This window comes from Schistocerca americana, chromosome 11 (genome assembly GCF_021461395.2).
Source record: "Schistocerca americana isolate TAMUIC-IGC-003095 chromosome 11, iqSchAmer2.1, whole genome shotgun sequence".
Taxonomy (NCBI): domain Eukaryota; kingdom Metazoa; phylum Arthropoda; class Insecta; order Orthoptera; family Acrididae; genus Schistocerca; species Schistocerca americana.
Window position 1 is genome coordinate 24,848,244 of NC_060129.1, and position 24,590 is coordinate 24,872,833.

Below are 24,590 nucleotides of genomic sequence, written 5' to 3' on the forward strand. Positions count from 1 at the left end.
TTCTGAAAAATGGTGCAATCTGGCAAGCTGGGAGAATGGTTCTTTCAACAGTTATCATAGATGGGGGAAGGGCACAAGGAGCATTCACATGGAATGGTCGTCCACAGTCTCTACAGATGAAGCTAGGATTGCAACATGAAGACATTCTCCAATTTCAAACACTTAAAACATCACATGGGGGGAGGGGTGGAACAGATGGTTTCATATTGCATTGGTATACCATTACCTTGACATTTGCAGGCAATGAAATGCTCTCAAAGGCCAACCTGAAGGGACTGGTAGCAACCTTATCGTTCTTTGGGCCCCTATGTATACAACAGAAAGTGTAAACCCCACAGCTCTAAGTCAGTGCATAGCTCATCATCAGATTGCAAGAGATGGTCTCAGTGAAGAATGATGACCTGAACCATATTTGGACTATTATGTGGAGTGACAGTCACCAATAAGTCACCCAACTTAACACATCCACCTAAAGTGCAGCCAGGGATGGGAACATTTTAGGGTCACATCTATCTGCATTAAACAAGGACTTGCTTTCCACAGAGAGTACTGGGGTCATATGACCACCAGCAGGAGAAAACTTCACCTGCTTCTTTTGCGCCTCATCCACCATGGTGCCACCCAGCCTCAGCAACAACTACCTGGCCAGTAATCTGTTGTTGGGAGTCCCCATGCCCCAGTCATGATGGGAACACACTCCTTGGCATACATCAGGAGTTTTCAGCTCAGGCACCAATACTGTGATCCCAGTGTGGCTACCACCATGAAGGTATTTAATGACCACCCCACCACAGGATGGGTAATGTGCTAAGTTTTGGGAGTATTATCTAAGTAAAGGGAAGGGTGAAAAGATAGAAAGGGACAATGGTGCAACACACACCACATTGGACGACCTTCCCTGCATTAATCACACTTCTGGAGAATTTCAAAAGTTGCTGACAGGTAGAACCCAACAATGGGGACCATGTATTTACTTCATGAAAAGTTGTATAAAACGCTGGAAGTGGAAACTCAAGTCCAAAATTACAAGCAATGTCCAAGAAGGGTCTGCACCAAGAAAACCATCCGATGGAGAGCCAGAGATGGAAAGGGACTGTGGAAGTACAAGCTTGCAGCATGCAAAGGGGGAAGGAAGTAATGCTGCGAAGGCTGGAGCCCATGGTAGCAAAGGATGTACTCACAAATGAGTTGTGAGGCCCCTGGGGGGGGGGGGGGGGGGGAGGAGGTAGAGGGCAACGACTTAGACATCTTACAAGGGAACCTCCCCATCGCACCCCCCTCAGATATAGTTATATGTTGGCACAGTGGATAGACCTTGAAAAACTGAACACAGATCAATCGAGAAAACAGGAAGAAGTTGTGTGGAACTATAAAAAAATAAGCAAAATATACAAACTGAGTAGCCCATGCGCAAGATAGGCAACATCAAGGAGCATGTAAACTCAGGAGCGCCGTGGTTCCGTGGTTAGCTTGAGCAGCTGTGTAGCGAGAGGTCCTTGGTTCAAGTCTTCCCTCGAGTGAAAAGTTTACTTACTTTATTTTCGCAAAGTTATGATCTGTCCGTTCGTTCATTGACGTCTCTGTTCACTGTAATAAGTTTAGTGTTTGTGTTTTACGACGGCACCGCAAAACCGTGCGATTAGTAGACGAAAGGACGTGCCTCTCCAATGGGAACCGAAAACATTTGATTGCAAGGTCATAGGTCAACCGATTCCTCCACAGGAAAACACATCTGATATATTCTATACGACACTGGTGACGGCATGTGCGTCACATGACAAGAATACACTCCTGGAAATTGAAATAAGAACACCGTGAATTCATTGTCCCAGGAAGGGGAAACTTTATTGACACATTCCTGGGGTCAGATACATCACATGATCACACTGACAGAACCACAGGCACATAGACACAGGCAACAGAGCATGCACAATGTCGGCACTAGTACAGTGTATATCCACCTTTCGCAGCAATGCAGGCTGCTATTCTCCCATGGAGACGATCGTAGAGATGCTGGATGTAGTCCTGTGGAACGGCTTGCCATGCCATTTCCACCTGGCGCCTCAGTTGGACCAGCGTTCGTGCTGGACGTGCAGACCGCGTGAGACGACGCTTCATCCAGTCCCAAACATGCTCAATGAGGGACAGATGCGGAGATCTTGCTGGCCAGGGTAGTTGACTTACACCTTCTAGAGCACGTTGGGTGGCACGGGATGCATGCGGACGTGCATTGTCCTGTTGGAACAGCAAGTTCCCTTGCCGGTCTAGGAATGGTAGAACGATGGGTTCGATGACGGTTTGGATGTACCGTGCACTATTCAGTGTCCCCTCGACGATCACCAGTGGTGTACGGCCAGTGTAGGAGATCGCTCCCCACACCATGATGCCGGGTGTTGGCCCTGTGTGCCTCAGTCGTATGCAGTCCTGATTGTGGCGCTCACCTGCACGGCGCCAAACACGCATACGACCATCATTGGCACCAAGGCAGAAGCGACTCTCATCGCTGAAGATGACACGTCTCCATTCGTCCCTCCATTCACGCCTGTCGCGACACCACTGGAGGCGGGCTGCACGATGTTGGGGCGTGAGCGGAATACGGCCTAACGGTGTGCGGAACCGTAGCCCAGCTTCATGGAGACGGTTGCGAATGGTCCTCGCCGATACCCCAGGAGCAACAGTGTCCCTAATTTGCTGGGAAGTGGCGGTGCGGTCCCCTACGGCACAGCGTAGGATCCTACGGTCTTGGCGTGCATCCGTGCGTCGCTGGGGTCCGGTCCCAGGTCGACGGGCACGTGCACCTTCCGCCGACCACTGGCGACAACATCGATGTACTGTGGAGACCTCACGCCCCACGTGTTGAGCAATTCGGCGGTACGTCCACCCGGCCTCCCGCATGCCCACTATACGCCCTCGCTCAAAGTCCGTCAACTGCACATACGGTTCACGTCCACGCTGTCGCGGCATGCTACCAGTGTTAAAGACTGCGATGGAGATCCGTATGCCACGGCAAACTGGCTGACACTGACGGCGGCGGTGCACAAATGCTGCGCAGCTAGCGCCATTCGACGGCCAACACCGTGGTTCCTGGTGTGTCCGCTGTGCCGTGCGTGTGATCATTGCTTGTACAGCCCTCTCGCAGTGTCAGGAGCAAGTATGGTGGGTCTGACACACCGGTGTCAATGTGTTCTTTTTTCCATTTCCAGGAGTGTATGTTGTCGACCCACCTAACTTGTACACTTGGCGAATGGCTATAAAGATTCTTCTACCTTGCCCGATTTAGGTTATCTTGTGGATGTTATAATCACTCCCAAAAAAGTGATGAAAACATAAAGAGTTTTCCACAGAAACTGCAACCAACAGTTTCACAGTTTTTCCTGTGCTCTGTCACTGTAGTCGACTGACGTCGTGTGTTTAAATGTTTGTTTAGGTGTAGTGTCCCCATACTACGGTGCAGTTACCTCGCATCGGACGGCCGGACAGATAATAATTGTGTGAAAATAAAAAAATTAAACTTTTCACTTGAGGGAATACTTGAACCAAGGACCTCTCGTTCCGCAGCTGCTCACGCTAACCACGGGACCACGGCGCTGCTGAGCTGGCAATATCCTTGATATTGCCTATCTTCCGCATGGGCTACTCAGTCTGTATATTTAGCTTATTTTTTTCATAGTTCCACACAACTTCTTCCTGTTTTCTTGACTGATCTGAGTTCAGTTTTTCAAGGCCTATCCACTGTACCAACTTATAACTAAATCTGAGAGGGGTGCGATGGGGAGGTTCCCTTGTTAGAAAGAAACAGATTTGAATTTTAGAACCAGTTAATACAGGAAGGCACTACCTACCACAAGACTATGACAGTATCACTGACTACAAGTGTTCAAGAAATGTTTAGAATGCTAGGAAAATATTTTTACTTAGCTGCAGTAACAGGATAAAAATATCAGAGTATCTGATTAGTAAACATCACCAATTTAAGCAATGGCAAAGCATAGCTGAACACAATTTCTATGACGTGAAAATTAGCATATGGAGAGCAATGCAAGAAGCGCTCAATGACTTTGAAGGTAAAATTCTGACAGTCAATCTGACTATAAGAAATAGACATTTTGGTCTGACAAAGTCAGTAAGCAGATAAAAATCATCTATTCAGATTCTCAGTGGCCACATCATTCGAGGAAGCAAAAAAGGAAGAAAGCCAAAATATTGATTTTGGTCCTCCAAGACTGCTTCTTCATGAGAAGTTGTAATAGAGGTTCTCCTTTTGGACATTTGGGCAGGTCATCTTTATCCATTAGCATAAGTTACAGGGAGGAATTTATTGCCAATTTGAAATTTTTTTTCACATTCAATGTTAGTGTTCCGACACTGTACAATTTCCCACAACCTAAATGCCAAAGCCAGCCAGTATTTTAGGCTAGACACAGTTTGTTTGAGTTAGGATCACTGACAGGCCGTGTTTCAATGAGTGGCACCTGTGGCAATCAACAGGATACACAGAAGTGTCACGTATGGTGCTGGGGATGTGAGGAGAGCATCAACTGCAGGAGCAATGCACACCATATATTAATTTCTAGTTTCGAAGCAAGCGCATGTAATTTTGTTGTTGTTGTCTTAGCTAACATATCCAGCTTTTGTAGATGTTGGTTTGAATTCCTCTTATGATACAAGATTTGTACCATAGGGTGGGGGCTGAGTAAAGAGAATGTGTCAGAGTAGTTTGGACTCAGTATATTCAACAAATGTATAATTAATATATAGCCCCGATTTGATGGCATGCACTTCTCCTTCCCACTCCTGCCCTATTTTTTAGACTCTGGTACATATGACATTGGCTGTGGTGGGCCCTCCTGGAATTTGGTGGGAAGTTCGCCATTGCATGAGTGTGTCACTCATGTTCCATTTGTTGAATATACTGAGTCCAAACTACTCTGACACATTCTCTTTACTCAGCCCCCACCCTATGGTACAAATCTTGTATCATAAGGGGAATTCAAACCAACATCTACAAAAGCTGGATATGTTAGCTAAGACAACAACAACAAAATTACATGCGCTTGCTTCGAAACTAGAAATTAATATATGGTCTGAAGTTCTTGATGTTTGTGTACCTATTCTCAATGGTCTTCCCAGACGCTTTGTACTAAAACATACTAGAGGGCATAAAGATATCAGAATCTGAAAAGGGCATCCTAACTTCACTGTGGATAATTATAAATTATGCTCCAAAAATTGCAACAACTGATCTGTAGGTCAGGTTCAATTGGAAACATACCATACTATCATCACATTTTATCAGTTTTTTCTGTTACAAGCACTTTGATGTCTTTGAGGATTACACATCTGATGTTAAAGAATCTTGATCTGTTATTGTTCTCAATCCAGTCAGGTACAATATTTGCTCTGTCTTTTCTCATTTATTCTTTATTCAGTTTGTTCATTGTATATCCATGTGTACCATTACAATATGGATCACTACCTGACAGTAAGATGTCCAAGATGTTGCATACACTTGTATATAATGCTCTCTCTCACCTTTTCTCCTACTCAGTCAACTGCCTGTGCAGTTGTACATATTATTAAATGGCATTTACACAATGCTGAGTTTTGCAACTAATGCTGTGCTACTGTTTCTATGTTAGAAATTTACTTGCACATAGATCATATGTCCTAATTCTGGAGAAGACATAAAATACCTTTTATTTTTAACCCCAACTTTAAGATTATGTCAAAAATGAAGCTTCTCATAGTACATGTCTCACATCACACTACATGGAATTTTATCTGTCCCATTCAGCATAATCCGCCAATGGCCTTGCCGCAGTGGTAACACTGGTTCCCATCAGATCACCAAAGTTAAGCGCTGTTGGGCTGGGCTAGCACTTGGATGGATGACCATTCGGTATGCCGAGCACTGTTGGCAAACAGCGTGCACTCAGCCCCTGTGAGGCAAACTGAGGAGCTACTTGACTGAGAAATAGCGGCTCTGGTCTCGGAAACTGACATACGGCCGGGATAGTGGTGTGCTGACCACATGTCCCTCATATTCGTATCCAGTGATGACTGTGGACTGAGGATGACACAGTGGCCAGTCGGTACCATTGGGCCTTCATTGCCTGTTCAGGAGTAGTTTAGTTTTATTTTTTATTCAGCACAATTAACTTGAGACATGAATGGTAATATCATGTAAAATAATTTCAATTTTTTTACTAATTTCCTAATATTATCTTATAAATTTTGATCAGAAATGTAGTTATTTTTAAACCATTAACATTGTTCTCCTACTTAAACGGGCTGATGCCATTGATGTCATGTATCAGAGTGTATACATGGACAGCGGAAAAAAATTCCTGGATTTCCCTGTTAAAAATACAGTTTTTCCCAGGTGAACATACACTTTTTCCATGTTAAGTGACAGTATACTTTCCCTCAGAACTGTGGAACTTAGCAAACCTTTGAATGGTTAAGCTTTTTACACCAGTGTAGAATGTCTTCCCTGCACTTTAGAAAAGTAAATCCAGAAAAAGAAGCACTTTTTGGAAAGATTTGTGATGTGCAGCAACATGTATACTAAATATTTTCATATTACGAAATTATAAATTCGAATTCCACCTAACACAGCACGTTAGTTATCAAAGCATTGAAATCAGGAGATTGTGATGTGCTTTTGTAAGCCAATCTTAGTTCATGTCAAGTGATCTCATTAGCCGATGACAACAGATATTTAGAGTGTGATGAAACCATCCAATAGCAACATCAATGTTGAGTAGTGCAAACAATAGGAAAAAGTTATGGTTTAAATTAATAAACTTAGTGTAGCTTTAAGAGGAGTTAAACTTTCACATATTATATTGATCTTGAAGATTAATAAGCTACAATAAAAGCTAAGCTTTTACATATAATGTTGGTTTTTTGTGTGTGTTATACTTTAAGATACATCACACAAATATGCTAGTAAAATTTTAAATGACATAACTGCCTCATCATATGGGCATGAAATTCTTCTAAGAGGCTGGTCCTGAAATTGTTAAGTTTTAAATGAAAGTCAAACGCTTTGTTTTCAGAAATTCATCCCCCATCTCACAGGTAACATAATCCATCTTTAAAAGGAAGTTTACTTTAAAAGTAACATTTTTCAGACCAACATTCACAATATTTTCCCATGATCTGTTAGAAATAGGTTTGTTTCAGCAGTTGCCAGAGTGCCGGAAAACACAAGATGCTGCACAGAAAACAAAAGGTGCTGCACATGCGCAGCTACAATGATGTAAGAAGCCCGTATGCGTGTACATATATAGCATTAACAGGTCTTAAGTACGTCATAAAAGAAACAGGAAATCAGAAGGTGCTTCAAGAGCATCGGAATTTCATAAACCATACTAAAGTGCATAATACGGCTTAAAGTGCACATGCATATGTCCAGCTTCATGATGAAGAAGGCCCTAACCTGGTATTAAGCTTTTCAGTATGGTTTTTGGGATTCAAATTTTTTTGGCGTACTAATACTGTATTATCTCATGTTTGGTTCTTTATTATTGCATAATGCATATGTGCCTGAAGAGGAAAACATGCAATTGAAATTCAGTGAACAATTGAAAGTAGCCAGTAATTTGGAATTAAACACTTCATTTCAAATAAATTGACTGGCTCTGCAAAAAAGATAAATAAAAGCAAAATTTCTTTAGCAAACCAACAAAAATAACTTCATTGTTCTGCAAGGTGACTGATTACTGCTGGATGGGGGAAAATGTGGAAATAAAATTAAACCAGAAAGCTGAAATCAATAAAATATTTTAGCCTTCCTTAATTATGTGAATGTATTTTAATTAACTTCATTGCTCCTGGACACAGAAATTCGTTTTGTTTTCATTTGCTGTGAAAGCTTTAACGAACAAGGAACAGCAAATTGACTAAATGTAAACATGGGTCACACCGAGACCACCCTCTTCCTCACTCCAACTCAGACTGTCCTACGCAGGCAAAAATCTGGCAGTTTCGGCATGGCAGAAAAATTATTCAAGCAGTTACAAGTGGGGAAAGGTACTTGCTCATACGCAACTCAACTGTGCATGTGCATGAACCCGCTGGCAACCACTCAAACAAACCTAATGTAAACAGTTGTGACTTCATGCTTGTTGGAAGCAGTTTGTTGTTATGAAGCCTTCAAGTTAAAGCTTCTGACAAGTTTCCTGTTGGCTAGTGCTTGTGTGTGCATTGTGTTTTGTTGCAGTAAATGGCACACTGATTATACACAAAAAGAAAGAGTAATGTAGGGCCTATGTCAGCCACGTCTCAGTTTTGTAAACATATTCCAACATTTGTCTTACTCTCCTGTCTGTACAAATGTACTTATAATGCTTGTACAGAGGGGGGAAAAAATACAAAAAAACTCAGCACCAATCACTTGTATTAAGAAGAAAGGAATATGGACAATACTGTGTGTTCTATCATACCTCACATGATCACACACAACTCAAAGAGCTGTCATTGTTGTCTGCTACATGCTTTGTATTTATTTTAAATGTGGGGTTATGTGACGAGAGAGAGATATTGTTGAAGAATAATGGTTCAGAGCTTAATGAACAAATTTCTAATTTGGCAAGCAGTGATCGAAAGGTGTCTGTTTCACTGCATTCTTTTTCAGTAAGCATACATACTAACTACTGTATGGCAGGAAGCTAATATTTATGATTTCCTTTACAGATGGGAAAGGCACTTTTGATGATGAAGTGTCAGTGAGCCATCAAGGTGAAGCTGCTGATGCCAATCTTGTATAAGATATCCCTTTGTCTGAACCTGTCAGTTTGCCTCATTCAACTGGGCAGTTGAGAGATGAGAACACCACCACTTCACAGCTTCGGCTTTTTGAAGAATCATGCAGCATTCAGCATTCAAACTTAAAATTAACTGAACTATTCAGTGTTTCAATATTTCACTTTTTTGGGCGACGAACTGCTAAATACGGCAAAATGGAAGATATATTGCTACACTTGAACAACAATTTACAATCTACCTGAAACACGGAAGTTGAGCCCTCAATCAATGCCTTAGTGGAATACTGTCAAACCATGAACACTGCACAAGTTCTTTCATATGATTTCATGTATGTGCCTTGTTAGAAAATCGAAATTGGCTGACTTCTGGTGTGAAAATTTCTATTTTTCATATAGCAGAGATGCTGAGTCACAGGTAGGCACAACAAAAAGACTCTCACAATTAAAGCTTTCAGCCATTAAGGCCTTTGTTAACAATAGACACATGTTCACACATGTGCGCGTGCACACACCCCCCCTCCCCCCCCCCCACACACACACACACAAGTGCAACTCACACACACGACTGTGTTGTGACAGTGCAACGACATTTAACAGTGCCATCACGTCAGTATGCGCAAACGGCGATAGAGGCACTCCGCAACTCGGCTGAGCGCGGGAGCGCCACCTAGCTACGAACGGTGCCGGCCGCATGTCACGGCACGGCAGTCGAGTGACAGATACGGAGTTGGTAGCATGTAACCAGCTATTGTTTCTACGTTTGTATATCCACGCAATTTATTGGTGTTTAAAGGTTATAACACTTTTTGGCGACGAGGTCGGATTTTTTTTTACTGCGTTGTGGATTTGTGTGTTCCGTGTCGGGGCAGACATGGAACAGCTTATGGAAGCACTCATTGAACAACAAACACAGCTGACGGCTGCTATTCAGGCGTTGTCGACGTCGCTTACTCATTGTCTGTCTTCCTCTTCTCCGCCTCCATTCCCTCCTTACGACGACACCGCTGAAGACTGGGAGGATTATGAGAAGCGTTTGCGGCAACACTTCTTGGCTTTCGGCATTGTCGACGCTCCTATGTGTAAGTCGTTATTTTTATCCTGGATTTCCCCACGGATCTATCAGCTGCTATCTCAGTTAGCCCCTCTACGGGAACCTGCCTCTCTGTCCTTCCAAGAAATGTGTGACTTATTGTCTATTACTGAAACAACACCCACGTCATGGCTGCCCGCGTGGCATTCTACCGGTGTCGTAAACAGCCCCATCAATCTTACCGGGCTTGGGCGGCGGAACAACACGGTCTGAGTATGAGATGTCAGTTTGTCACGGACACTCATCATGAGTCTTATGCTGATTCAATGGTTAGGAATCCTATTCTACGGCTTGCTCCTGATAAAGAAGTTCGGCAACGTGCCTTACAACTGCCAAACCTGTTGTTGTCGGAAGTTCTAAGCATCGCTCAATCTTTTGAAGTGTCTCCCGCTGCTGGTGCGCAAATAAATGTGTAGTGTGATGTAGGCGCTGTACAGACAACTTTCGACAAGGACAATTTGCCTGTTTCACAGGGGAACGATGATGTGGCGGCGGTTCACTCACGTCAACAACGTCACGCCGGGCCGCCACGCTCGCAGTGAAAACAGCAACCACAGAAGCAGGTTCGTTCCGCACTTCCTTCTTGTCCACGTTGTTTCGTACAGCATGACAGGGCCGCGTGTCCAAAACGTTGGGCCACGTGTAATTCATGTAGGAAAAAAGGCCACATTGCTTCTGTGTGTCAGTCCCCTAAAGTTCCTGTCGACGAGGACGAGGCATCGGACATGGATGTTAACTGTGTGCTTTCTCAAACAAATAAGTTGTTTGTTACTGTTCATGTTCTGGATAAAGACATTCACATGCAAGTGGACACTGGCTCTGCAGTAACTCTCATTAATTCTCGCACGTATTTGGAGTTGGGCTCCCCTCCCTTGTCTCCAGTTACGCGAAATCTGAGAACTTATAATAAGCAGAAAATTCCTATCGTTGGCCAGTTTGATACTTCCACTGCCTACAAGTCTGTTGTTAGGCCCCTCACGTTTTATGTGGTGGATCATGCGGGCACTGAAAACCTGTTCGGTTATGATGCTTTCCAGTTGTTCGGGTTCTCCATTGATGATGATTTGCACCTCATATCTGAGGATATTCCGTATCAACAGCTGGATGGATTGTGTTCTGAATTCTCGTCCGTGTTCTCTGCTGGTCCGGGTCGTGCCAAGGATTTTGAAGCCCACATTACTCTTAAACCCACAGCTCGCCCTAAGTTTTTCCGGGCACGCCCTATTCCGGTGGCATTGCGTGCACCTGTCAAGGCTGAGATAGACAGGTTAACAGCTTCAGGGATTCTCCTTCCTGTTACCTCCAGCGAATGGGCATCGCCAATCGTGGTGGTTTCTAAACCAAACGGGAGTCTGCGATTTTGTGGTGATTTTAAAGCCACTGTCAATGCTCAGAGCCTCATTGACACTTATCCTCTTCCCCGTCCTGAGGAGTTATTTACCAAGCTCGCTGGGGGCCAGTTCTTTTCCAAACTTGACTTATCGGAGGCGTACCATCAGTTGCCGTTGGATGCGTCTTCCAAGGAATTTCTCGTCATCAACACTCCTTGTGGGTTGTATCAGTACCAGCGGTTACCATTTGGCGTCGTTAGCGCGCCAGCCATTTTTCAGCGGTTTTGGAACAGCTCATGGCTTCTGTTCCTGGCTGCATCAACTATCTGGATGACATTGTTGTCACAGGGGCCTCCACTGAGGAGCACCTTCGCAATTTGCGTTCACTGTTTCGAGTTCTGCATTCGGCTGGGTTGAAGTGCAATCTGGACAAGTCACAGTTCTTCCAACCCTCCATTGTGTATCTTGGTTTCTACTTGTCCCGTGAGGGTATACGTCCTCTACGTCAGCACGTTGCGGCCATTACAGCTCTACCCCGGCCGTCTACGGTCAAAGAACTTCAGGCGTTTCTAGGCAAGATTGCTTATTATCACAAATTCATTCCATCTGCGGCGGCGGTAGCTCATCCTCTGCATCAGCTGTTACGCAAAAACGTTCCTTTCTGTTGGTCCGACGAGTGTGAGAAGGCTTTTGTCCACCTGAAGGCTCATTTGCAGTCGGCGCCTTGTGTTGCCACATTCCGTCTGGGTCAGCACTTGGTTCTGGTGACTGACGCGTCACAGTATGGCCTAGGCGCTGTTCTCGCCCATCGGTATGAGGCTGGGTCGGAACGCCCTATTGCCTATGCTTCCAAGACCCTCAACGATGCGCAACGGCTTTACTCTCAAATCGAAAAGGAGGCGCTTGCTATCATTTATGCTCTAAAAAAGTCCAGCGTTTTTTTGTATGGTTCTAAGTTTCACCTTATCACCGACCATAAGCCGCTGGTCTCTCTGTTCAGCCCATCAGCGTCGCTTCCTGATAAGGCAGCTCACCGCCTGCAACGTTGAGCCTTATACTTGTCTCGTTTTCACTATGAGATTCACTATCGCCCCACGGCCCAGCACGCCAATGCTGACGCGTTGTTGCGTTTGCCGATGGGCCCCGACCCGGTTTTCGATCGAGATGAACTACTCTGTTTCCACATTGATGAGGAAGAACGTCGTGCGGTCGAGAGTTTTCCACTTACAGGTTCGCGGGTCGCGTCGGCTACTGCGCGGGACCTGGTCCTGCGTCAGGTGATCAGTTTTGTTCAACGGGGTTGGCCGGACAGGACCAAGGGCCGGGCATCGGATCTCCTTCGCAACTACCATGCCTTGTGCCTTCGTCTGTCTGTTCGTGAGGGTGTTGTTCTTCTGGCCACGGATGGCGCATCTCCACGGGTCGTGGTGCCAGCCTCTCTTCGGAAAGATGTCCTCAAACTGTTGCATGAAGGCCATTGGGGGATTTCTCGGACTAAGTCCCTGGCCCGCAGGCACGTTTATTGGCCCGGTATTGATTCGGACATCGCCCACATGGTCGCTGTGTGTGGTCAGTGTGCTCAACAACTGGCTGCACCCCGTACAATGCCCTCTCCGTGGCCTGATCCGGTACAGCCATGGGAACGGGTGCACGCTGACTTTGCCGGCCCCTTCCTCGGCACTTATTGGCTGCTGTTGATTGACGCCTTCTCGAAGTTTCCATTTGTTGTTCGATGTCCGTCGCCCACCACTGCAGTGATGACGCTGGCTTTGTCCAAAATCTTTGTGCTTGAAGGTCTTCCATCCACGATCGTCATGGACAATGGCCCTCAGTTCTCTTCGCAGGCCTTCCGTGATTTTTGTACTGGACATGGGATTCATCATGTGACAGCACCGCCCTTCCATCCGCAATTGAATGGGGAGGTCGAGCGCCTTGTCCGCACTTTCAAAAGCCAGATGAAAAAACTCCTTAGTGATTTTTCCACAGATGACACTCTGTTGCATTTTCTGAGTCCTTATCGATTCACGCCTCTGGGTGATCACAGCCCTGCTGAACTCTTGCATGGCCGCCAACCGTGCACTCTACTGCACCTGCTTCACCCTGTCAGGCCTTGTACTGTGTCCTCTAGTGCAGGAAAATACTCGGTGGGCGCCAACGTGTGGGCACGAGGGTATGGATCTCGCCCTAAATGGATTCCAGGGGTTGTCAAGGCTCTTCGCGGCCGCCGGCTTTGTGAAATACATATGGCCGACAGCATCGTTGTTCGCCATTACGACCAGATGTGCCCACGAGTGGTGGCCACGCCGGTGCCACCGCCCCTTCCTTCACCTCCACCAACCCGAGAAACCAGTCCAGTCGCTGCTGCCAATCTCCTGTGCGTGTTGCTGCAGCTGACGTCGCTACCGCTTCCGAGTACACCAGAACCGGCCCCAGTCGCGACGCCGCCTTCTCCGGGACCCATCTCGCTGGAGCACACCCCCAGGTCCACGACACCTATGGATGCTGCTCCAGAGTTTTCATCCATCATCTCGTCCAGCAGGCACGTTCCACGCACGAGCTTCCGTCCTGGACATTTTCGACCATACTCTCGTGTCTCTCCATGGGATCTTCTCGGGGCCTCCCAAGAGGCCATGGATGTCTCCGCACTGTCCATGTCTCCAAGGAAGTGAGTGTTTTTTTTTTTTTCAAGGGGGGAAAAGTGTTGTGACAGTGCCACGACATTTAACAGTGCTGTCACGTCAGTATGCGCAAACGGCGATAGAGGCGCTCCGCAACTCGGCTGAGCGCGGGAGCACCACCTAGCTACGAACGGCACCAGTCGCATGTCACGGCACGGCAGTCGAGTGACAGATACGGAGTTGGTAGCATGTAACCAGCTATTGTTTCTACGTTTGCATATCCACGCAATTTATTGGCGATTAAAGGTTATAACAGACTGCAGTCAGACAGAAGAGTAAGACAAATGTTGGAATATGTTTACAAAACTGAGAAGTTGCTGACATAACCCTACATTGCTCAATTTTTTTGGAGTATAATCGGTGTGCCGCAGGAGCTATATTAGTGACCTTCAAAGTATTAACCCAACTGGTAAGGATCCTGGACTTATGGCAGTCCTTGTGAATTTTTCAAAAACTGTTTCTTAAGACACTTCTTTCATGGATGAGTAACATTTCCCTAAGATTCTTGCAATGAATATCAGCCTCGCATCTGCTTTGCTTACAATTTGTTTTATGTAGTCTTTTCACTTCAGATTGCTCTTGTTGATGACTCCTGAGTATTTTACCATAGATACTGTTCACATAAATTTGTTTCCAGTAGTGTAATCATACACTAGTTGATTTTTTCACCTATTTATGTGCAATACATTGCATTTATTATGTTTAATGTCAACTGACAGTCCCTATGCCAATCATCTGTGCTCTGTGGATCTTCCTAGAATTCGATACGTTCCTGTGACAGTGCTACATCCTTATAGGCAATTACGTTCCATGTGAATAGCCTCATAGAGCCTCTAACATTATCTACTACATCATTTATATAAACTGTATGTAGTAATAGTCATATCACAGTTCCTTTTGGTACTCATGACATTATGTGATTTGTGATAAATCTCTCCCAATACTAAGTAAGCTTTTATTTTATTCACTAAATGGTAGTGCAGAATTGATCAGATGCCTTCCTCAAGTCATCCTGTGCATCAAGGTCAAATCTTACAGACAAACATAAGGCCGAGTTTCATAAGCTCTCATTTAGCAGAACCCTTATTGGTTTTTATGGAGGAAATTTTTGTTCTACAAAAACGTCAGAGTACTTAAACATGTAACATGTACCACAATACTGCAACTAAATGACATCAGTAATGTGATTCTATACATATCAACATGTGTATGATGACCCTTCTTGAAAACTGCAATGACATGTACTTTTTTCCAATAGTTGTGTATCTTTTGAAGCTCCTGTGTCCTACGATAAACTACATCTCAAATAGACAGAATTTCACATGTGTCTCATCCAGTCCAGATGTCTCCCCACTGTTCAAGTGATAATAGTGACTTTTCTATTCTGTCTTCACAAATCTTCATATCTGCTATTTTGGCATTCATGTGAAGTGTACCAATCAGTGGGGTCTGAGAAAGGAGAATGTGGCAGGATTGTTCTGACCAAATGCCAGGAGGGACTATAATGGCAAATTTAAGTTGCAGCAAAGTCCAAAAAATAGGAGATGATTGGGAAGGAGAGCTGCATGCTGTCAAGTTGGAGGCAGGGAGTTTCAACTTGCATTCTGCACACTTTCTGTGGCCCCACACACAACATTTTTCTCCTGCATCGTATTGCTTACCAGAGACACTGCCCATCAAAGTGTGGCCTGTCAGCAACCAGAACCAGAGCTAACCCCTTCTAGTCTGAAATAGAAGCTGACTTTGGGACGTAGGTCATTTGAAAGTGTGCAGAGTTTGGGTGGTAGTACTAATGCAAAAAGACAATTTCAAATTGTCAGTTAATTAACTTCCCCTAATGGATAGTGGCCAATAAAACATTTTGTCATTCTCTTGAAGCTGTGACTACATTTTCAAAAAGATATCACATGCTTTCAAGGTGAGAAGGATTGCCCAGATAGGTGTGTTAAAGATTATGATGGGCAAGTATTTAGTTACATTCTAAAATAATCATGTGGAGGTTTATCACTACAGATACTAAATATTCAGTACAATTTGGAATTGTTATCTGGTTAATGGGAGTGCAACGGATAATAGTGAGTATACGAGTTGATTGTCCTTTGCCTGCACAGAGGTTCAAGAACCCACTTGGAGGCAGTGTGGCATAGAGAACCACAGTGTTGAGGTGATGGTGCTGCAGATGGTTGGGGAGTATGAGCAAAGTGACTGAATGACCTATGTAGCAATCATCTCCAAGCATCAGAACATTTGTGTAATGAGTATTAGAGGCTGCCACAAGAAAAAGTGATACAAAGGGAAGATAAGGCCTTGAGAGCCTATGCCCGTGGTCAGTATGTAAACATTTCCATTCCTTCCTTCTCAAATGCCGAGTATCACTACAGGATTCCTCATTAAAACAAATATGTATGCTACAATAAGCTACAGTAACTAATGACATCAGTAGCACCAGATGTTTAAGTAGGAGAACGATGTTCATGATATAAAAACTACTGCACTTCTGATCACAATTTGTAAGGTAATTCTAGGAAATTAATCTGGGAAAATTTAAATTATGTTACATGCTATTACCTTTCATGTTTTCTTTCTCAAATAAATTATAGTGAACAGGACAGATAAAATTCCATATAGCATGTAGTGAGACCTGTACTACAAGAAGCTTCATTTTTTATGTAGTCTTAAAGTGGCAGTTAAAAATAAAATTTATTGTATTTCTTGTTACACTATCAGAACATATGATCCATGTGCAAGTAAATTTCTAGTTTAAAAGTATCACAGCACGATTTGCAATACTGAGCATTATGTACGTGCAGTTTAGTAATATGTACAAATGTACAGGCAGTGGCTGCAGATGAGGAGAAAGTGAGAGAGAGTGTTATGTGCAACTGAAACCACACTCCTATATGGTGAGTAGCAACTTTCCTTCTCAGATATTATTACATTCCATCCTGGATTTTCCATTGTTTGAGATCTATTTTTGATATACATAAGACAAAAAATGAAAGAGCATACAAACTAGCTGACAATCTCACTATAGGATTTTGCCTTTTTTGTGGTAGACAGTTTCAAGGTCTACAATCCTGAAAAATAAGCCTAATGAATATGGCACACAATTCTTTATGTTGTGACACAGTGGATACAGTTTTAAATGTGATGTTTATTTTGGCAATCAAGAAGACACTACAAACAGCATTTCGCATGCAGTAAACAGGCACTGTAAGAGTTTCTATGGTAAAAGTCATACTTTATACAGGAATTGTTTTAACACTTTCCCTGATCTACTTCATCATTTATGGAAAAAGAAAACTAAAGTAATGGGTACACAACTGAAAAATAGAAAATATCTAGCTAATAATCTAGTTGCTCATCAACTGAAAAAGATCAGCTATCACTTCAAAAAAAGTTTCTGGAAGGGAATTACATTTGGGATGTAATCCACTCATGACAAAACAAAAATAGACTGCGTCCACTGTCAATGTCAGAACAAAATTAGGAATGATAGAGAAGATGACACCTGACTGCATTTTGAATTATAATAGAAATGAGGTTGGTATGGACAACAGCGAACAGCGAATGGGCTACTATCTTTTGAATGAAAGCAAACTAAATGGTGGATGAAAGATTTCTTCACATTTTCATGATGATGTGTGTTAAGTCTTAAGTTTCACATAAAAGATCAAGGATTATTAGCAAACATCCTGTGTGAATTCAACATTGAATTGGTAGTGGCTTTGGTAACCAAAGGAGACATGGATAAATCAACTTTCACTCAAAATAGTTCATCCATAAAAACACTCAGTAGAAGACTTTTCTGAAACTGATTCCAGCTACAGAAATGCAAAATGGCCTGAGAGCACATGTAAGATTTGCGCAGCATGAAGCAATGCAAGGTATGGTTCATACTAAGACAAGTGGAAGTAAGTAATTATCAAATAAAAAAGATGTGCTGTGGAAACAACACATTTTCATTTTTGTATAAAAAATTGTCACTGAGATAAATATGTTTCTTTGGAGTATTTTGTAGAAAAAAAGGATGCACTTTCAAAAAGCATTTCAGAGTTGTTCAACAGACTCTAGTTGTGAAGACTAGAACAGATGGTTTCTGTGTCATGGGGAGGTTTGTTATTGAAATTTTAAGAAGGTACATTTCAGGAAGACTCAGGTAGATAGTACTTTGTCTCACATACATCTCAAAACATGATCACAATGAGAATATCAGAGAAACTGGAGCTAACACTATGATATACTTGCAATTGTTCTTGACATGCATCAATCTTGAATCGAACAAGAAAGGGGCAAAAAGAGAGTGCTACCTCATGTAACCACTGCCACATACTGTAAGGCAGCTAGCACAGTACAGATATAAATGAGGAGAGAAGGATGAACAAATCATGCATTGGAGTCTGAGTATTAGCTCAATGAACTGAGGTTTCTTGAAGCACTGTTCCAAATGTTATGACTAAAAAAAAAAAAAAAAAAAAAATGGATAAAGGTGAGTGCAAGATCAGCCACATCAATGCTCATAACAGACCACATATTATCATAAATTGAATCTCAACACAAGTTCTTTTGGGATTATGTAACAGTGGACAACTATCTGAAATTTATTGTTACTAGTGACAATGTGGTTTCAGTGATGGTGATGAGGTGAAATAGGCGGTCCAACTCATCTTAAATGACATGATGTATGATAATAAAATGTGGGCACATAAAACTGCCTCAGAATTCAAAAAGAAAATAAAAGTTATCCAGGAAAGTATCATGGTATACTGAAATTTCTGAATTTTCCATGTGACAACTCTTACAGCTTTTTAAATAAAACAAACTTTATTAAAATTCAACATCTTCATTCTTCATGTCTAAATATTTACTTCCCAACATAGTCACTCAGGCAATGAATGCATTTCTCCCAATGAGGCACCAGTTTGCCAGTATCATCACTAGAATGTGACTTTTTGATAGAGCTGCCACTTCATCACTATCAAAGTTAAGTTCTTGAAAGTGTTCTTTAAGTTTTGGAAACAGATAAAAATCAGATGGGGCCAAGTTTGGACTCTACGGAAGATGTTCAATGACAGTGAAGCCAAGGTGTCAGATTGCTGTAGCTGTCACAGCACTCATATGTGGTCTAGCATTCTCATGCTGAAATAAAGTGTTGTGCCACACAAAAATACACTCGTTGGGGCAATGGTACATTCTTTGGTTTGTTGAATAAGGAGATGGATTCGAACTATACCATGTAAAACATTAGTTCACTTTATTACAATATAGATATGAAGATTTATTCACGTCACAGGCATGTTCTGAGTATTTAAAACTATTTCTGAATATTAAAGTATCACTGACCTGAGAACAGAATAAAAAATTTGTAGCCATTACTTTTCAGCATGGACTCATAGATAAAACTTAAAACTTTAGAACAATGTACCAATTACTGAAAACAAATGTTTCTTGTTGTTTAAAAAAATGGGAATCATATCTCTGTGATCACCCAAATGCAATGAAATGTTAATAAAACATGCACTTATTCCATATCAGAAAATGAATGAAAACTTGACAAATTAAATAAAAATCATATAACTGGTCTACTCTTAATATTGTAAGAAATATATTTCCCCTTGTTCAAATTTCAGTTCATTTGGTGTAATTTTATTTTATTTGTATTATTTTACAAGCATGTATTGTTTATAGGTCTTTTGCTGTGCAACATTTCCTGAAGTAAGTTATTACACACATAGAAACTTCACAATCTTTACAGTAATACAGTGTTTCTCTCTTACATGTTCCCAACCAGGTTTTCTTTTATGACAGCAGGCATTGTACTGTCCCTTTGAGTTCGATTTCTTCACTGGCAAATTATTTTCTGCACTGCACTGATAGCCGGAGGGTATGTACAATGCATACAGGATGCCCAGAAGTTGGAGAGCTTGTATTTTGTTACAGATTCTTCCATGACACTAATCAAGAATTTCATATTTCTCTTGCTCCCTTCAAATTATCTACCACAAACAATTTCCAGATGAACAGTTCAACCAAAGGAAAAAATATTTTTGTAATATTTTTCTTTCACTTTCATGATTTCAGATTTATTCACACCTGCTGATGAGACTGATCTGCTCTTTCCATTGTGTGCTTGTAATCAACAAATGTTGCAGGTTCCTTGATAATTTTTTCCTCTCCTTCTAATCTTTCATAGGCCACTGTTATGGACAAGTGATAGAACCAAAATATTCTTCTGCCATTTCCTTCATTTCACTGTAAGCAGTTTTCCTCTTCTGCATCCATCCTTTTCTGCTTTGCTGAGCATTTTGTTTATAAGATGGTATGGCATGTCCTTTCTTGTCAACTTCAGAGTATCCCAAATATCTGTCGATTTTTTGACTAAAAATTCTGCAAGTTGAGAAGTACAAACTGTCAAAATCACGCCCTTTCCAGTAGCATAAATTGTACCAAGGAGCTCCTTGTGAACAAGTAGGCTTTCACCCATGGCAGTATCTCGGTCAGACACACAGAAATTTGTAAACTTTTTTTTCCCCTGGTAAATCTCATCAAAATATTATTCTGTTTGAGATTAGGATGACTTTCTGGATCCAAACTGATGCTTTCACAAAAGTGCCAATACCTTTTGTTTTGCAAAATCCTTATAGTGAATTGTTTGCAAAAAAATTGGAAATACAGTCTCTCTTCACACAATGCATTTCAATTCCTGGTACCATACACCGCCAAAAACTATACATCATTCTTCTGTATGTGATATCAGCATAAGTACTATTAATGCACAAAATTGAATGAAATTGCTGAAATAAGTCTTCTGAGTCGGTCAGACTGTCAGTCATGTTTACCCAGAATTTTCAGGTGAATTTACCTCAAGCTTCGCACAACTTACAACAAATCCCCTGCACAGATAATTATTTCCAGAGACTCAAAGAGTGCACAGATAACATCTACAACATGCAACATAACTCATCTGCAACACAACACATCACAACATATCATCCTCTTATCTGCAATGAAAACCTAGAAAATATTCAGAAATTATTATCTACAAAGAAGCTCGCTGCAGCAATCCACATCATCATAAGCTTGACTGGGAAAGTGTATCCCATGCAACAAAACGCCACAGGAAGTGTGCTCCAATTGTGGTTTTAATTTCAGTGAAAGTACAAAATCCAACAATCATATATTATACAATTCAGACAAGGCTAGGTTAAATGGTGTGAAGCAAAATTACAAGGGTGTATGGACTCATACATTGTGATTATATCAGTAATAGAGAGGTGTTGAATAGAGATGTTAATTCATGGCATTTGAAATAACTTCACAATGATGTAAAGAATCATGTTCTTCCATAGTAAACAGAAAAAGACATCAGATGATAATATGTTTTGCCTCTGCTCTTTGAATAAATAAAGAAAAGAGAAGTAACAATATAGTTGAGATACTGAGTCAATATGGCCTTCTTCAAAAATTACACACACACACACACACACACACACACACACACACACACACACACACACACACAAAGGGGTGCATGCACGTAAATGCAGTTCACACACATATGACTGGAGTCTCAGGCAACTGAAGCCACACTGCGAGCAGCATCACCAGTACATGATGGAGTGGCAAGTGGCTAGGGGTAAGGAAGAGGCTGGGGTGGGCAGGGAGAGGGATAGTAGGGTAGCTGTGGGGGATAGTGAAATGCTGCTGGGGAGCATGCAGGGTCAAGGTGGAGATGGTAGGGCAGCTTTGTACAGTCAGGAGGTTACGTGGAGGGCAGGGGAGAGGTGGGGAGGAGAGGGTTAGTGGAAAAAGCCAATCTGCCTATTATATTCCATCCTGGATTTTCCAGACCAAAGCAAAGTTATGCATGGTTATGAACATATAGCAACTGGGGTTTAACTATCTAACGGAATGTAAACACACAACTACTATGATTATGAAAGTGAAGATACAGGAATAAACCTGTTCACATAAAATACTTCTGTTCTACAGCACTATTCTTATGAGAACTAAATTCTTGTGGCAGAGTTTATAGTGGAACTTCAGCTAGCAGTCAGTTTTGTAATGTTTTCATAAATAAAAAAGCACCTTATTTTCCCATTCATTTTTGTAGAAGACAAAAACCTAGACAACTACTGGAGACAGGAAATGGTGTAGGTATAGTCTGGCTAACCTTTAATTAATTTCCTAGAATATTATACTTGTAGGTATCCCATTGTGATATAATAGAAATGAAGCTTTTAAAGGAAACAGATGAAGATTATATACAAATTAGAAATGAGAAACAAAGTACTTGTATGTCTAGATCCATATTGCACAAGCCACCTTATGATGTGTGGTGGAGGGTACTTTGTGTACCACTGTACGTTTCTTCCCCCCCCCCCCCCCCCCCCCCCTCTACTTATGAATGAGTTATAGTAAGGAAGGCAGTTGGTAAGCCTCCAAGTGCACTGAAATCTCTCTAATTTATCTTCATGGTATTTTCATAAGATACAAGTAAGAAGAAGCAATACATTTATTGACTCTTCTAGGAATGTATGGTCTTGGAATTTTAACAGTAAACCACACCACAATACTCACATTTACTAAATGAATGTGTAACAAAATATGCTGCTCATCTTTGAGAGGCTTCTCTATTTTCTCTATCAGTTCTATCTGGTGTACATAACAGAGTGATGAGGAAATATTCAACTACTGATCGAATGAAGGTTTTCTAAGTTACCTCATTTGTGGTGCACTACACTTCCTGAGGATTTTTCCACTGGATCTGTTTGGCATCTGCCTTTTCTGTGATTGTTCTTATACAGTCATTCCAATTTAAATTGCTCCATATGCACATTCTTAGATATTTCATGGCTGTGGCTGCTGTTAGTGACTGTTATGCAATCAGGTAATTCTATAATAATGGGTCTTTCTGCCTATTTATGCGCAAAACATTACATGTGCTTATGTTATGGATCAGCTGCCAATCCCTGCACAAAGCATTGATCCTCTACATGTATTCCTGCAATATGGTACAATTTTCTGGCAATCTGACTTCTCTCATTGAGAATGACATGCTATGTTCTGTTTGCTAGAAGCTCTTCAATCCAATCACACAGTTGGTCTGATATTTTGTACATTCTTAGTTTCTTCACTAACTGAGAGTGTGGAAGAGTGTCAAATGCCCTCTGGAAGTAAAGGAGCATGTCATCAGCCAGGCACGGGTATCTACTGCTCTCTGGGCCTTGTAGATGAACAGTACAGGGTTTCTTTGATAGAAATCTTTGGGGCAGCACTGTGTCAAAAGCCTTTTGCTTTTTGTGTAATATTGTACATTAAAATTTAAAAGTTTTCAAGGAGTTCAGAATACAATATTTATGTTGTACTTTAAGAACCTAGAGATCTCTTTCGATATTGTTCATGGTGCACTAAAATCCAGGTAAATATGAGGCTACTGCCAATTTATTCCATTTCTGTAATTTAAAGGGGTGAAAGCCATCAACAGAGCCTTAGTTTCAAATTTCTGCTAGTCTGATTGATGCACAAATTATCACAGATTTTCGATTACTCTTACTTGATCAAGAGTTTAACAAAACAATCACAGTAACAAATATAATCCCTGCTTTCCACAATACACAGTGCTTGACAAAAGGAAAAATTTCACAAATTTATTTCATCAGAATTCTATGCTTAGCAAAACACTTATTTCATATGGCAGACAGTGAAGGATGTAGTCATAAGGTGTTGTATTTCCCGAATTTTATTTTATGCTGACATTGAGGAAAAAAAATAATGGCACAAAAATAAGACATTCTCCCTGTGTACATATACAGGACCAGAACCATGTACAAATACAACTTGGATCACCATACATAAATGTATTATGATTGATAATGCCTTCTAATATGATTGCCTATAGATACAACAATAAAGTACATAAACCCTCAGTATGTTGGTTGTCGTTTCCACTCAATATGTTGCGTGAAGTGTTCTGTGAGACAATAAAAAAGAGTACTTTTCATAAACAAACATTCAGTGAATAAAGATAAACTTACCGTGTACTGTCTAGTGCGTGTCTTTATGAGGCTGCCTCCTGAAATATTCCAGAATGCTATTAGACATTGAAATCAAAAAGATAAATCAGTACAGAAAAAAATATGAAAAACACAGCATTTCAAAGCTGCAGAAAATTTGATAACAAATAATGTAAACAAACATTTTGAAATGGAATAAACTGAATAAAGAAAGCTAGAAATCCATAAAAAGTTAATCATTCTGTGCATGTACTGCTAGTGGTAATGTGGACACTTTCTTCAACAAATCAACTGAAATCTTTGAGAGAGCCTCAGCCCCCCAGACTAACATGTGAAGGCATAAATATTAAACACAGATGTTGAGAGCAAAATTAGTAATAACTTCCTATACATTTGAGCACTTTGGCAGGGCACAAATGGTGAACACTTTTTACTGGAGTAACAAAAATTTCATCATTAGTTTTTGATCACATATTTATGGATATCAAACATGAAAAGTGTACAGTATTTATAAGAGATCTGTCCTTTCTGATCACTAAGATAAGATACTAGAGCTAAAAATAGGCATGGTAAAACACAAAAACTGCTGATCTGCAAAAGGTCTCCATGGAACATAAAATACATACTTTTTCTAGGCTATTGGCAAATCAAAAATAGGATGAAGCACATTCGCTATGTAGATGTAGATTCTCTAAATTCTGCAC

The 24,590-nt window shown here is 41.6% G+C and overlaps 1 protein-coding gene and 1 pseudogene across 7 annotated transcripts in view; one reads left to right on the top strand and one right to left on the bottom strand.

Moving 5' to 3' along the window:
- The window catches only part of LOC124553829, a 286,889-nt gene that overhangs the window by 39,070 nt on the left and 223,229 nt on the right, over positions 1–24,590 (bottom strand). For all 7 annotated transcript variants that reach the window (XM_047127821.1, XM_047127820.1, XM_047127819.1 and 4 more), the window contains one exon: positions 23,908–23,945. Coding sequence is in view for 1 of the 7 variants with exons in the window: in XM_047127820.1 (XP_046983776.1) it covers positions 23,931–23,945 (15 nt within the window). In the remaining 6 variants the exon portion in view is untranslated. The remainder of the gene's footprint in view (positions 1–23,907; positions 23,946–24,590) is intronic.
- On the top strand, positions 5,803–5,920 carry LOC124554260 (annotated as a pseudogene).